Source organism: Triticum urartu, chromosome 7A (assembly GCF_056163025.1).
Source record: "Triticum urartu cultivar PI428250 chromosome 7A, HENAU_Tu73, whole genome shotgun sequence".
NCBI lineage: Eukaryota > Viridiplantae > Streptophyta > Magnoliopsida > Poales > Poaceae > Triticum > Triticum urartu.
Window position 1 is genome coordinate 681,552,401 of NC_141879.1, and position 16,092 is coordinate 681,568,492.

Below are 16,092 nucleotides of genomic sequence, written 5' to 3' on the forward strand. Positions count from 1 at the left end.
TTGTCAATTCAACCACACCTGAAAACTTAATATCTGCAGCAAAGTGTTTAGTAGCAAAGTAATATGATAATAGTGGTAACGGTAGCAAAAGGTAACGGTAGCAAAAGTAATGTTTTTGGTATTTCGTAGTGATTGTAACAATAGCAACGGAAAAGTAAATAAGCGAAGAACAATATATGGAAAGCTCGTAGGCAATGGATCGGTGATAGAGAATTATGCCGGATGTGGTTCATCATATAACAGTCATAACCTAGGGTGACACAGAACTAGCTCCAATTCATCAATGTAATGTAGGCATGTATTCCGAATATAGTCATATGTGCTTATGGAAAAGAACTTGCATAACATCTTTTGTCCTACCCTCCCATGGCAGCGGGGTCCTAGCGGAAACTAAGGGATATTAAGGCCTCCTTGTAATAGAGTACCGGACCAAAGCATTAACACATGGTGAATACATGAACTCCTCAAACTACGGTCATCACCGGGAGTGGTCCCGATTATTCTCACTTCGGGGTTGCCGGATCATAACACATAGTAGGTGACTATAGACTTGCAAGATAGGATTAAGAACACTCATATATTGATGAAAACATAATAGGTTCAGATCTGAAATCATGGCACTCGGGCCCTAGTGACAAGCATTAAGCATAGCAAAGTCATAGCAACATCAATCTCAGAACATAGTGGATACTAGGGATCAAACCCTAACAAAACTAACTTGATTACATGATAGATCTCATACAACCCATCACCGTCCAGCAAGCCTATGATGGAATTACTCACGCACAGCGGTGAGCATCATGAAATTGGTGATGGAGGATGGTTGATGATGACGACGGCGACGGACCCCCCTCTCCGGAGCCCCGAACAGACTCCAGATCAGCCCTCCCGAGAGGTTTTAGGGCTTGGCGGCGGCTCCGTATCGTAAAACGCGATGAATCCTTCTCCTTGATTTTTTCTCTCCGAAAACGAATATATAGAGTTGGAGTTGAGGTCGGAGGAGCTCCAGGGGGCCCACAAGGTAGGGGGGCGCGCCCAGGGGGCAGGCGCGGCCCCCACCCTCGTGGCTAGGGTGTGGGCCCCCTGGTCTTCATATTTTGCAAGAATTTTTTATTATTTCGAAAAAGACGTTCCGTGAAGTTTCAGGTCATTCTGAGAACTTTTGTTTCTGCACATAAATAACACCATGGCAATTCTGTTGAAAACAGCGTCAGTCCGGGTTAGTTCCATTCAAATCATGCAAGTTAGAGTCCAAAATGAGGGCAAAAGTGTTTGGAAAAGTAGATACGACGGAGACGTATCAACCACCTCCTCGTCGTCATCCTCGCCTGAATCGGGGCCAACAGAGAGAGCTCCACGAAGATCATTGTCTCCAGCAGCATTGACGGGCGGCGTGGTAGGTGTCGGAGTCGCGTGGCCCAGATTGGAACTGGCCGACGTCTCGGTTGTGGAGGGCCGCAGTGGTTACAGGAGTCCCGGCATGGTTGGGTCAGCCTTGCGGGAGGCAAGAAAGGCCGCAGCGGTGCCGTCCATAGAGGGCATCGGCAGACGGGCTGAGGTGGCCTCTGTCATCGTAGTGATGGTGGCGCCGGCAGAAGGAGACAGAGAGACCGGGGAGGCCTCCGTCGTCTGATGGTATATGGCCCAAACATGATCAAGTGTAAAAAGTTTGGGTGTCACTCGACTGGTTTTTTAATTTTGGTTGAGTTGATCGTTTTGGACTGTTGGATGAAGATTGTACAGCACCCGACTCTTCTTCTTCCTCACATCTTATTCTTCCCAGACCGCCGCACGCGCCGCCATCCCTCGCCGCCCTGCCCTCCCCTGAACCACCCCCACCACCGGTCTTGCTACCGCCACCGGCCATCCCTCTAGCCCCGCTTGTGTCTAGTTTTTTTTCTCCGGCGAAGCCCCACCACTGCTCCCCACCACCACCCCATCCTACACCCTAAGATAAATAATGGGGCTGCCCTCCGCGAGCCCCTTCTTTCTCCTTCCTTCCCTCCAGCTCGCTCCGGCGAACTACTCAAAATCGATTGACCCGAATTTGAAATTCACTTGATTGTCATTTAGCTAAACTGAAAAAGTCTATGGAGTGACTTTCATGGTATTATAGCCGGAAAAAATCAGCACTATATCGAAGTTACTATTCACATTTTTTGTTCCCATTTTTTTGCCAAAAATTCGACAGTAGTTTTCGTTGGTGAATTTTTTTATACGAGTACAACAAAAGGCCGACTTTTGCTTCCTAAAGTTTTAAGATTTTTTGGACCAATATATAGTTTTTTTGGCATATCGACTGCATATGCACCCAAGAGCCAAGTCTTATTTCCCCTTTTTGCATGCTATCAAATCCATGTATCCTTACCAGCTATGGTCTACTTCTTTTCTAGCCTCCAAGCAGTATTGAGAAATAGAAAAATCAAATTGGTTTCTCTCTACATTCTTATTTGGGGAGAACCCATCTGATATATGCTTTCTTCGAGAATGCTTTTGCTACATTTTCATGGGATGTGGCTAGGTCTAAATTGACTGAGATTGACAAGTCTCGGTCAAGTGGGATAACTTGTAAGAAAGAAAATAAAAATAAAAAGAAAAAAGTGAAAATAAAAATGTGTATGAATCCCTTGTCATTCAAGTTGAATATAGCATCCACTGAGACATAACCAAGTCTCAGTCAACTAAGATTTAACAAGACTGTTTTTCATGGTATGAATCCCTTGTCATTCAAGTTGATGTTGTTTCCACCGGATATAATTTAGAAATCACTTCAACTGAAGTCACGTAGAGGGCCATATGGGATCCTCCCCTCCGGTGTTACTCCCGTGAGTGACCGGGGGGAAACCCTAGAGCTAGGCTCAGGTCCTCCTCTCTCCCTCCCCTCATTGCTACCCCGGCACGCCGGTTGGGCTTTGCCTGCCAATATCGGCGGCGACGTGGTGTTCCATCTTCCCCCGCTTGGTGTAGGTAGGCATGGGCCCACTGAGTCAAGTTGTGTCATGACGCGTGTAGTGGCGGAGCTAGGATTCGAGTATAGGGGGGGCCGAGTACGTATATTGATTGAATCTTGTTGATAATTACTAGTTGCTTCTACTAAAATTGTTGATCGTTAGGGGGGCCAGGCCCCTGCTCGTCCCCCTGGCTCCGCCCCTGGATGCGTGCACATGGCGTGGCCTCACAGTGGTAGGGGCTGGTGGTTGTGCCGCGGATTGCTGGCGGTGGTGTGAAGGGTCGTGAGCGGTGGGGGTGTGCGACATTCCTACAATGGTGGCATGACTGGGAGTGGCTCAGATCTGGCGCCTCGCGAGTGCAGGTGGCATGGTGCATGGTGTCAGTAGGGCTTGGACGCACCACTAGTTGTGGCTGGTTTCAGAGGCCATAGACTATTGCGCCCCCTGGTGATTGCGTATTTTCCATGCTTCGGCCAAATCCACTGGATCTGTTGCCAGTAGTTGGCAGACGGTGATGGCGGTGGCTGAGGCCCGCTGGGTTGGAGGCATGGGACATGGTCCATGGGGGAGGTGGAGGTCTTTCACAGGTGTGGTGGCCTCACCCCGGTGCTGCGGTCCGCGGTGGTGCGACGTCTGATGGATTGGCGCTGATGGCCATATATGAGGTATCGTGCGAGCTTGCGTGGGCCAAGGCCGGTGGGTTATGGTCGAGGCTTGCTGGGCAGCAAACATCAACATCCATGGGGTCATCTCTCCCCTGATCCACGGAGATGGGTTGGGGACACAAGCTTCGACACTTCCTACCATGGAGGCATGGACCCAGACTCGATGGCTGATGTTGGGCCAGGAGTGGAAGGAGGCGCCTTCTGCTCTTCCTACTGGGGTTGGTGTGTTGTGTGTTGTGCGTGGTTGGCGGTGTCTCAAGGCATGTATGCTGGTGCGGAGGCCACAGATGGTGGCTCGCATGGTTGGCTCTCCGACGGGCATTTTGGTGGTGGCCGGTGGCTACGCCTCTTAGTCATGTTGGTGCCGAGGGGTGTAGCAGTGGGTGGCCTGGTCTCATTCTTTGTCATTGGTGGTGGTTTTTTTTTTGAATTTTCACCAGGGGGAGAGTTTCCCCCACCTGAATATATTGATCACGGCGGGCTAGGCCCCCAGATTTTTACAGTGAGAGAGTTTTACAAACGAGGCAACATGGGGCATAGTCCTGAGTGAGAAAGACAAGCCTAGGGTGCGAGAGCCCTAAGCCAGGAGTCGACGTGAGCCCGACGGTCATGTTGCAGGCGAGCACACCACAGATCAGTGTCCTCCCTACAGCACTGCAGGGCCCTGGCCAAGGACGGTGCCTGCCACTGGAAGACCACGGCGTTGCGATGCTTCCATAGGTGCCAGCAGCAGAGCATCACAAACTCCACCCCAGAGTCGACGACGTTGCTTGCCGCCCTAGCCAGGGAGTTCAGGTTGCTAAACGAGGCTCCGTCCGCACACATCCCGACTTTTTGCCAGAGACCGCCCGCGAACGGGCAGGCAAACAGCAGGTGGTCCGCAGTCTCGAGAGTGGCGGGGCACAGAGGGCAGCCGGCCTCATCCGCAGCAAGAATGCACTTCCTTAGCAGGACATCACGCGTGTGGATGCGTCTTTGAACCAGCAACCAGCAGAAGAATTTGACTCGGGACGGCACTCGCGCGCCCCAAATCATGGCGGCGTAGGTCGCGGTCACCCCACCGAACCACAAGAGGGCGTAGACCGAGCTGGAGGACAAGCCCCCCTCGCGCGCCCTCGCATGGATCAGCCGACGCTTGTCGGGGCCCTCCCGGCGCGGCACCTCGTTCAGCAGCCTCTGAACATCCCGCAACTCGCGCGTGCCCACGGCCGTGGGCCTGGGAACCAGAAAGCTGTTGAGGCCGTACCGCCTCACCTGCCACACCGTGACCTCAGCCTCGACGGTGTGCGAGAGGAGAGCAGGGAAGACCGAGGCGATCGCTCCGCAGGGGAGCCAGCAGTCCCACCAGAAGGAGCAGCACCTCCCGTCCCCCACGTCAACCCTTGTGAGGGATCAGTAGAGTGGCATCAGCTTGACAATGGAGGCCCGGTGCTCGCCCAACGCTAACTCGCCGCGTGAGAGGAGAGAGTGGCCGGCCGCGCCAGCCCAGACCCACGACGCCCATCTCGACCGTGGCGAGGCATGTAGCCGGTGTATCATCTTTAGAAGGAGGCACTCATTCTGGGTGACCAGGTCGCGCACTCCCAAGCCACCTTCGGCTTTGGCGCGACAGACCTGACACCACGCGACCAGGCATTGAGCGCCTGATGCCCGTTCAGCGATGTTCCAGAGGAACGAGCGATGGAGTCCATCCAGAGCACGGATAACGGCAGGCGGCAGGAGTAGCGCCGCCATGGCATAGGTAGTCAGGGCGTCGAGGACGGCATTGATGAGGACGAGCCGTCCGGCGGGCGAGAGAAGGTAAGCAGCCCATCCGGCAAGGTACATGTCCACCTTCGCGATCATGGGCAAGAAGTCGGCGAAGCGCAGTTTTTCCCAAGAAAGAGGGAGCCACAGGTGTTGGGTTTCGTAGTAATTTCAAAATTTTCCTACGCACACGCAAGATCATGGTGATGCATAGCAACGAGAGGGGAGAGTGTGATCTACGTACCCTTGTAGATCGACAACGGAAGCATTTGGTTGATGTAGTCGTACGTCTCCCCGGCCCGACCGATCAAGCATCGAAACTACGGCACCTCCGAGTTCTAGCACACGTTCAGCTCGATGACGATCCCCGGACTCCGATCCAGCAAAGTGTCGGGGAAGAGTTCCGTCAGCATGACGGCGTGGTGACGATCTTGATGCACTACCATCGCAGGGCTTCGCCTAAGCACCGCTACAATATTATCGAGGACTATGGTGGAGGGGGGCACCGCACACAGCTAAGAATATGATCACGCGGATCAACTTGTGTCTAGGGGTGCCCCCCTGTCCCCGTATATAAAGGAGCAAGGGGAGGAGGCCGGCCGGCCCCTATAGGCGCGCCAGGAGGAGTCCTCCTCCTAGTAGGAGTAGGACTCCTACTAGGAGGGGGAAAGAAGTGGGGAGGGAGAGGGAAAGGGGGGGCGCCGCCCCCCTCTCCTAGTCCAATTCGGACCAGGGGGGAGGAGGCACGCAGCCCACCTCTGGCTGCCCCTCTCTCTCTCCACTAAGGCCCATATGGCCCATTACTTCTCCCGGGGGGGTTCCGGTAACCCTCCGGCTCTCCGGTTTTCTCCGAAATCACCCGGAACACTTCCGGTGTCCGAATATAGCCGTCCAATATATCAATCTTTATGTCTCGACCATTTCGAGACTCCTCGTCATGTACGTGATCACATCCGGGACTCCGAACTAACTTCGGTACATCAAAACTCATAAACTCATAATATAACTGTCATCGAAACCTTAAGCGTGCGGACCCTACGGGTTCGAGAACAATGTAGACATGACCGAGACACGTCTCCGGTCAATAACCAATAGCGGAACCTGGATGCTCATATTGGCTCCTACATATTCTACGAAGATCTTTATCGGTCAGACCGCAAAACAACATACGTTGTTCCCTTTGTCATCGGTATGTTACTTGCCCGAGATTCGATCGTCGGTATCTCAATACCTAGTTCAATCTCATTACCGACAAGTCTCTTTACTCGTTTCGTAATACATCATCTCGCAACTAACTCATTAGTTGCAATGCTTGCAAGGCTTATGTGATGTGCATTATCGAGAGGGCCCAGAGATACCTCTCCAACAATCGGAGTGACAAATCCTAATCTCGAAATACGCCAACCCAACATGTAACTTTGGAGACACCTGTAAAGCACCTTTATAATCACCCAGCTACGTTGTGACGTTTGGTAGCACACAAAGTGTTCCTCCGGCAAACGGGAGTTGCATAATCTCATAGTCATAGGAACATGTATAAGTCATGAAGAAAGCAATAGCAACATACTAAATGATCGGGTGCTAAGCTAATGGAATGGGTCATATCAATCAGATCATTCACCTAATGATGTGATCCCGTTAATCAAATAACAACTCTTTGTCCATGGTTAGGAAACATAACCATCTTTGATTAACGGGCTAGTCAAGTAGAGGCATACTAGTGACACTCTGTTTGTCTATGTATTCACACATGTATTATGTTTCCGGTCAATACAATTCTAGCATGAATAATAAACATTTATCATGATATAAGGAAATAAATAATAACTTTATTATTGCCTCTAGGGCATATTTCCTTCAGTCTCCCACTTGCACTAGAGTCAATAATCTAGTTCACATCGCCATGTGATTCAACACTAAGAGTTCACATCACCATGTGATTAACACCCATAGTTCACATCGTCATGTGACCTATACCCAAAGGGTTTACTAGAGTCAATAATCTAGTTCACATTATTTATGTGATTAACACCCAAAGAGTACTAAGGTGTGATCATGTTTTGCTTGTGAGATAATTTTAACCAACGGGTCTGTCACATACAGATCCGTAAGTATTTTGCGAATTCTATGTCTACAATGCTCTGCATGGAGCTACTCTAGCTAATTGCTCCCACTTTCAATATGTATCTAGATCGAGACTTAGATTCATCCAGATCTGTGTCAAAACTTGCATCGACGTAACTTTTTACGACAAACCTTTTGTCACCTCCATAATCGAGAAATATTTCCTTATTCCACTAAGGATAATTTTGACCAATGTCCAGTGATCTACTCTTAGATCATTATTGTACTCCCTTGCTTAACAGAGTGTAGGGTATACAATAGATCTGGTACACATCATGGCATACTTTATAGAACCTATGGCTGAGGCATAGGGAATGACTTTCATTCTCTTTCTATCTTCTGCCGCGGTCGGGCTTTGAGTCTTACTCAATTTCATACCTTGTAACACAGCCAAGAACTCTTTCTTTGACTGTTCCATTTTTGAACTACTTCAAAATATTGTCAAGGTATGTACTCATTGAAAAAACTTATCAATCGTCTTGATCTATCTCTATAGATTTTGATGCTTAATATGTAAGCAGCTTCACCGAGGTTTTCTTTGAAAAACTTCTTTAAAAACACTCCTTTATGCTTTGCAGTATAATTCTACATTATTTCCGATCAACAATATGTCATTCACATATACTTATCAGAAATGCTGTAGTGCTCCCACTCACTTTCTTGTAAATACAGGCTTCACCGCAAGTCTGTATAAAACTATATGCTTTGATCATACTATCAAAGCGTTTATTCCAACTCCGAGAGGCTTGCACCAGTCCATAAATGGATCGCTGGAGTTTGCACACTTTGTTAGCTCCTTTTGGATCGACAAAACCTTCCGGCTGCATCATATACAACTCTTCTTCCAGAAATCCATTCAGGAATGCAGTTTTGACATCCATTTGCTGGATTTCATAAAATGCGGCAATTGCTAACATGATTCGGACCCCTGTTCAAGAATTCATCCGATTAACCAGTTAACTTGCCGATTAATCCCTACTCATAGGGTGCCCGAGTAGTCGATTACCCGATAAATCGTCCGATTAATTGATTAAATGGCCGAGTAACTTGCCGATTAGCCTATTAATCCCCTACTCACCAGCCGACCGAGCAGTTACCAGTTAACGATTTTCTCAACAATGATTCGGACAGACTTAAGCATAGATACGAGTGACAAACTCTCATCATAGTCAACACCTTGAACTTGTCGAAAACCTTTTTGCGACAATTCTAGCTTTGTAGATAGTAACACTACTATCAGCGTCCGTCTTCCTCTTGAAGATCCATTTAATCTCAATGGCTCGCCGATCATTGGGCAAGTCAATCAAAGTCCATACTTTGTGCTCATACATGGATCCCATCTCAGATTTCATGACCTCAAGCCATTTTGCGGAATCTGGGCTCACCATCGCTTCTTCATAGTTCGCAAGTTCGTCATGGTCTAGTAACATGACTTCCAGAATAGGATTACTGTACCACTCTGGTGCGGATCTCACTCTGGTTTACCTACGAGATTCGGTAGTAACTTGATCTGAAGTTACATGATCATCATCATTAGCTTCCTCACTAATTGGTGTAGTCGTCACAGGAACATATTTCTGTGATGAACTACTTTCCAATAAGGGAGTAGGTACAGTTACCTCATCAAGTTCTACTTTCCTCCCACTCACTTCTTTCGAGAGAAACTCCTTCTCTAGAAAAATTCCGAATTTATCAACATAAGTCTTGCCTCTAGATTTGTGATAGAAGGTGTACCCAATAGTCTCCTTTGGGTATCCTACATATTTCTCCGATTTGGGTTTGAGCTTATCAAGATGAAACTTTTTCATATAAGCATCACAATCCCAAACTTTAAGAAATGACAACTTTGGTTTCTTGCCAAACCACAGTTCAGATTGTGTCGTCTCAACGGACTTAGATGGTGCCCTTTTAAACGTGAATGCAGCTGTCTTTAATGCATAACCCCAAAACGATAGTGGTAGATCGATAAGAGACATCATAGATCGCACCATATCTAATAAAGTACGGTTATAATGTTCGGACACACCATTATGCTGTGGTGTTCCAGGTGGCGTGAGTAGTAAAACTATTTCACATTGTTTTAACTGAAGGCCAAACTCGTAACTCAAATATTTTACCTCTGCGATCATATCGTAGAAACTTCTATTTTCTTGTTACGATGATTCTCCACTTCACTCTGAAATTCTTTGAACTTTTCAAATATTTCAGACTTGTGTTTCATTAAGTAGATATACCCATATCTGCTCAAATCATCTGTGAAGGTCAGAAAATAATGATACCTGCCACGAGCCTTAACACTCATCGGATCTCATACATCAGTATGTATTATTTCCAATAAGTCAGTTGCTCGCTCCATTGTTCCAGAGACGGAGTCTTAGTCATCTTGCCCATAAGGCATGGTTCGCAAGCATCAAGTGATTCATAATCAAGTGATTCCAAAATCCCATCAGCATGGAGTTTCTTCATGCGCTTTACACTAATATGACCTAAACGGCAGTGCCACAAATAAGTTGCACTATCATTATTAACTTTGCATCTTTTGGTTTCAATATTATGATTATGTGTATCACTACGATCGAGATCCAACGAACTATTTTCATTGGGTGTGTAACCATATAAGGTTTTATCCATGTAAACAGAACAACAATTATTCTCTAACTTAAATGAATAACCGTATTGCAATAAACATGATCAAATCATATTCATGCTCAACACAAACACCAAATAACACTTATTTAGGTTCAACACTAATCCCGAAAGTATAGGGAGTGTGCGATGATGATCATATCAATCTTGGAACTACTTCCAACACACATCGTCATTTCACCCTTAACTGGTTTCTGTTCATTCTGCAACTCCCGTTTCGAGTTACTACTCTTAGCAACTGAACCAGTATCAAATACCGAGGGGTTACTACGAACACTAGTAAAATACACATTAATAATCTGTATATCAAATATACCTTTGTTCACTTTGCCATCCTTCTTATCCGCTAAATACTTGGGGCAGTTCCGCTTCCAGTGACCAGATCCTTTGCAGTAGAAGCACTTAGTCTCAGGCTTAGGACCAGACTTGGGCTTCTTCACTTGAGCAGCAACTTGCTTGCTGTTCTTCTTGAAGTTCCCCTTCTTCCCTCTGCCCTTTTATTGAAATTAGTGGTCTTGACTACCATCAACACTTGATGCTCTTTCTTGATTTCTACCTTCATCGATTTAATCATTATGAAAAGCTCGGGAGTCGTTTTCGTCATCCCTTGCATACTATAGTTCATCACGAAGTTCTACTAACTTGGTGATGGTGACTAGAGAATTCTGTCAATCACTATCTTATCTGGAAGATTAACTCCCACTTGATTTAAGCGATTGTAGTACTCAGACAATCTGAGCACATGCTCACTAGTTGAGCGATTCTCCTCCATCTTTTAGCTATAGAACTTGTTGGAGACTTCATATCTCTCAACTCAGGTATTTGCTTGAAATATTAACTTCAACTCCTGGAACATCTCATATGCTCCATGACGTTCAAAACGTCTTTGAAGTCCCGATTCTAAGCCATTAAGCATGGTGCACTAAACTATCAAGTAGTCATCATATTGAGCTAGCCACACGTTCATAACGTCTGCATCTGCTCCTGCAATAGGTCCGTCACCTAGCGGTGCATCAAGGACATAATTCTTCTGTGCAGCAATGAGGATAAACCTCAGATCAAGGATCCAATCCGCATCATTGCTACTAACATCTTTCAACACAATTTTCTCTAGGAACATATCAAAATAAACACAGGGAAGCAACAACGCGAGCTATTGATCTACAACATAATTTGCAAAATACTACCAGGACTAAGTTCATGATAAATTTAAGTTCAATTAATCATATTACTTAAGAACTCCCACTTAGATAGACATCCCTCTAATCCTCTAAGTGATTACGTGATCCAAATAAACTAAACCATGTCCGATCATCACGTGAGATGGAGTAGTTTCATTGGTGAACATCACTATGTTGATCATATCTACTATATGATTCACGCTCGACCTTTCGGTCTCCGTGTTCCGAGGCCATATCTGTATATGCTTGGCTCGTCAAGTATAACCTGAGTATTCCGCGTGTGCAACTGTTTTGCACCCGTTGTATTTGAACGTAGAGCCTATCACACCCGATCATCACGTGGTGTCTCGGCATGAAGAACTTTCGCAATGGTGCATACTCAGGGAGAACACTTCTTGATAATTAGTGAGAGATCATCTTATAATGCTACCGTCAATCTAAGCAAGATAAGATGCATAAAAGATAAACATCACATGCAATCAATATAAGTGATATGATATGGCCATCATCATCTTGTGCTTGTGATCTCCATCTTCGAAGCACCGTCGTGATCACCATCGTCATCGGCGCGACACCTTGATCTCCATCGTAGCATCATTGTCGTCTCGCCAATCTTATGCTTCCACGAATATCGCTACCGCTTAGTGATAAAGTAAAGCATTACAGCACGATTGCATTGCATACAATAAAGCGACAACCATATGGCTCCTGCCAGTTGCCGATAACTCAGTTACAAAACATGATCATCTCATACAATAAAATTTAGCATCATGTCTTGACCATATCACATCACAACATGCCCTGCAAAAACAAGTTAGACGTCCTCTACTTTGTTGTTGCAAGTTTTACGTGGCTGCTACGGGCTTAAGCAAGAACCAATCTTACCTACGCATCAAAACCACAACGATAGTTTGTCAAGTTGGTGCTGTTTTAACCTTCGCAAGGACCGGGTGTAGCCACACTCGGTTCAACTAAAGTTGGAGAAACTGTCACCCGCATGCCACCTATGTGCAAAGCACGTCGGGAGAACCGGTCTCGCGTAAGCGTACGCGTAATGTTGGTCCGGGCCGCTTCGTCCAACAATACCGCCGAACCAAAATATGACATGCTGGTAAGCAGTATGACTTATATCGCCCACAACTCACTTGTGTTCTACTCGTGCATATAACATCAACATATAAAACCTAGGCTCGGATGCCACTGTTGGGTTTCGGAGTTATTTCAAAATTTTCCTACGCACACGCAAGATCATGGTGGTCCATAGCAACGAGAGGGGAGAGTGTGATCTACGTACCCTTGTAGATCGACAACGGAAGCGTTTGGTTGATGTAGTCGTACGTCTCCCCGGCCCGACCGATCAAGCACCGAAACTACGGCACCTCCGAGTTCTAGCACACATTCAGCTCGATGACGATCCCCGGACTCCAATCCAGCAAAGTGTCGGGGAAGAGTTCCATCAGCACGACGGCGTGGTGACGATCTAGATGCACTACCGTCGCAGGGCTTCGCCTAAGCATTGCTACAATATTATCGAGGACTATGGTGGAGGGGGGCACCGCACACGGCTAAGAATATGATCACGCGGATCAACTTGTGTCTAGGGGTGCCCCCCTGCCCCCGTATATAAAGGAGCAAGGGGAGGAGGCCGGCCGGCCCCTTATAGGCGCGCCAGGAGGAGTCCTCCTCCTAGTAGGAGTAGGACTCCTACTAGGAGGGGGAAAGAAGTGGGGAGGGAGAGGGAAAGGGGGGCGCCACCCCCCTCTCCTAGTCCAATTCGGACCAGGGGAGAGGAGGCGCGCAGCCCACCTCTAGCTGCCCCTCTCTCTCTCCACTAAGGCCCATATGGCCCATTACTTCTCCCGGGGGGGTTCCGGTAACCCTCCGGCTCTCCGGTTTTCTCCGAAATCACCCGGAACACTTCCGGTGTCCGAATATAGCCGTCCAATATATCAATCTTTATGTCTCGACCATTTCGAGACTCCTCGTCATGTCCGTGATCACATACGGGACTCCGAACTAACTTCGGTACATCAAAACTCATAAACTCATAATATAACTGTCATCGAAACCTTAAGCGTGCGGACCCTACGGGTTCGAGAACAATGTAGACATGACCGAGACACGTCTCCGGTCAATAACCAATAGCGGAACCTGGATGCTCATATTGGCTCCTACATATTCTACGAAGATCTTTATCGGTCAGACCGCAAAACAACATACGTTGTTCCCTTTGTCATCGGTATGTTACTTGCCCGAGATTCAATCGTCGGTATCTCAATACCTAGTTCAATCTCGTTACCGGCAAGTCTCTTTACTCGTTTCGTAATACATCATCTCACAACTAACTCATTAGTTGCAATGCTTGCAAGGCTTATGTGATGTGCATTACCGAGAGGGCCCAGAGATACCTCTCCAACAATCGGAGTGACAAATCCTAATCTCGAAATACGCCAACCCAACATGTACCTTTGGACACACCTGTAGAGCACCTTTATAATCACCCAGTTACGTTGTGACGTTTGCTAGCACACAAAGTGTTCCTCCGGCAAACGGGAGTTGCATAATCTCATAGTCATAGGAACATGTATAAGTCATGAAGAAAGCAATAGCAACATACTAAACGATCGGGTGCTAAGCTAATGGAATGGGTCATGTCAATCAGATCATTCACCTAATGATGTGATCCCGTTAATCAAATAACAACTCTTTGTCCATGGTTAGGAAACATAACCATCTTTGATTAACGGGCTAGTCAAGTAGAGGCATACTAGTGACACTCTGTTTGTCTATGTATTCACACATGTATTATGTTTCCGGTCAATATAATTCTAGCATGAATAATAAACATTTATCATGATATAAGGAAATAAATAATAACTTTATTATTGCCTCTAGGGCATATTTCCTTCACCAGGTATGACTACAGGAACACACCGGCAGCGCACCCCAGGGCAGCCACCACCTGCTCCACAATGTCGGCATTGGCGTGCATCGGGACGAGGGTGCTTTTGGCAAAGTTAATCACCAGCCTGGTGGCCTCCGCGAACTGGTCCAGAAGCAGCTTGAGGCGCGCCGCCCCTTGCCCGCACGCCCGCATGATAATCAGAGTGTCATCGGCGTACTGGAGCACCATCGCCGGAGCATCCGGCAGTAGGGGGTGGCGGATGAGGCGTTGGAGGACGTCGGCGACGATGATGAAGAGGTAGGGGGAGATGGGGTCCCCCTGCCGCAGGCCGCAGCCGACCTGGAACCACCTCCCCGGCACGCCGTTGAGGAGGACGACCGAGCGCGAGGAGTGGAAGAGGGAGTCCATCCATGTGCACCAGAGCGGCGGGAACCCCCGAACCGCCATGATAGTCCGCAAACTTGCCCAGTTGATGGAGTCAAAAGCTTTGGCGAAGTCAAGCTTCAACACCACCGCCGGGGCGCGCCGCCTATGGCAGCACTTCACCAGCTCCGTGGCATACACGAAATTCTCCGAGATGCTGCGCCCTCGCACGAAGCCAAATTGATCCTCGTCGATCAGGAGGGCGATTTGCCGTTGAAGCCTCATCATGAGCCCCTTGCAGAGGATCTTGACGTCGCCGTTTTGAAGCGAGACGGGCCGGAAATCAGCCGGGGTCGGCACGGCCGGTTTCTTGGGCAGGAGGGCGATGTAGGCTCTGTTGATCCCATCGAGGCGGGCAGTCCCAGCATGGAACTCTGCAAAGAGGCGGTGGATGTCCGATGCCACCTCCGCCCATGCCGCCTGGTAGAAGGCAGGACCAAGCCCGTCCGAGCCCGGGGCGCTGGTGCGATCCAGGGCATGGACCGTGGCCTTGATCTCGACGTGGTCGAACGGAGCCACCAGCGACGCCCCGTCAACCACAGGGGCATCGACGTAGAGCGCTGGCAGATCGAAGCTCCAGGTGGGCGGCTTGGGCCGGCCCAGCAGAGCCGAGTAGAAGCCCAGCAAGGCGGCGGCCTTGCCAGCATGGTCCACCACCTGCACCCCTCCAACTTCCAGCGTGCCGATGGTGTTGCGTCATCGTCGGGTGGAGGCGGAGGCGTGGAAGAACTTGGTATTTTCGTTGCCTTCGCGGACAGCCCGGCGTTTCCCTCACTGCTGCCAGTGCGCGCACTGCTGGCGAACCGACGCAGCAAGGGCAAGCCGCGCGTCGAGACGGAGGGACGCCTCAGCTGCAGAGAGAGCACGTGTTTCCTCCCAAAAATCGAATAGATCAATTAAGAAACGACAGTCGTTATCGAAGGTGGGGATGAACCGGTGTTGCTTTTTCCATACCTTGGCGGCGTACCTGAATGCCTTTTTCCGGGCCGCAAGAACTCCCGCAGCGCCTGAGCCACGTCATTGGTGGTGGTGGCGCCCACATCTGTATCTGGAGGTATGTGCTCGTCACGGTTGCCATGGATGCCTTCCTGGCACGGGTGAGCTGTTGAGCGAAAGCTCCAAGCTTTAGCGACTATGGGGGCAATGCCTACATGTGCAACTCTGCTCTTAAGGACATCATTGTGGTTCTCCTCTCCGTGCCGGGTTTTCGGGTGAAGGCCCTTGTCCATTTTGAACGCAACAACGACGATGCTTTGCTCGGCTCCCACCTCCTGAGGACGTTGTCATGGTATTTAGGTGTCCTAGGGCTTGGTTTGGTGTTGCGTTTGAGTGAAAGTGTAGTCACCTAGAATGACGGTGACCAAAATGATGAAATACGACAACCATTTAGCAGCTAACTATGTTAGATCCTTCTTGGCTAGGTTTGAAAATAAATCACAACTACCAATATA

The 16,092-nt window shown here is 48.4% G+C and overlaps 1 protein-coding gene across 1 annotated transcript; it reads right to left on the reverse strand.

Annotated features, from left to right (window-relative positions):
• Positions 1 to 4,177: 4,177 nt before the first annotated feature.
• LOC147961433 (uncharacterized) lies at positions 4,178 to 5,307 on the reverse strand. Its single transcript, XM_087533810.1, has 2 exons — positions 5,231 to 5,307; positions 4,178 to 4,997 (listed from the first exon to the last, which is right to left on the reverse strand). Exons 1-2 carry the CDS (start codon positions 5,305 to 5,307, stop codon positions 4,178 to 4,180), a joined length of 897 nt encoding a protein of 298 aa, XP_087389936.1.
• Between the last annotated feature and the right edge of the window lie 10,785 nt (positions 5,308 to 16,092).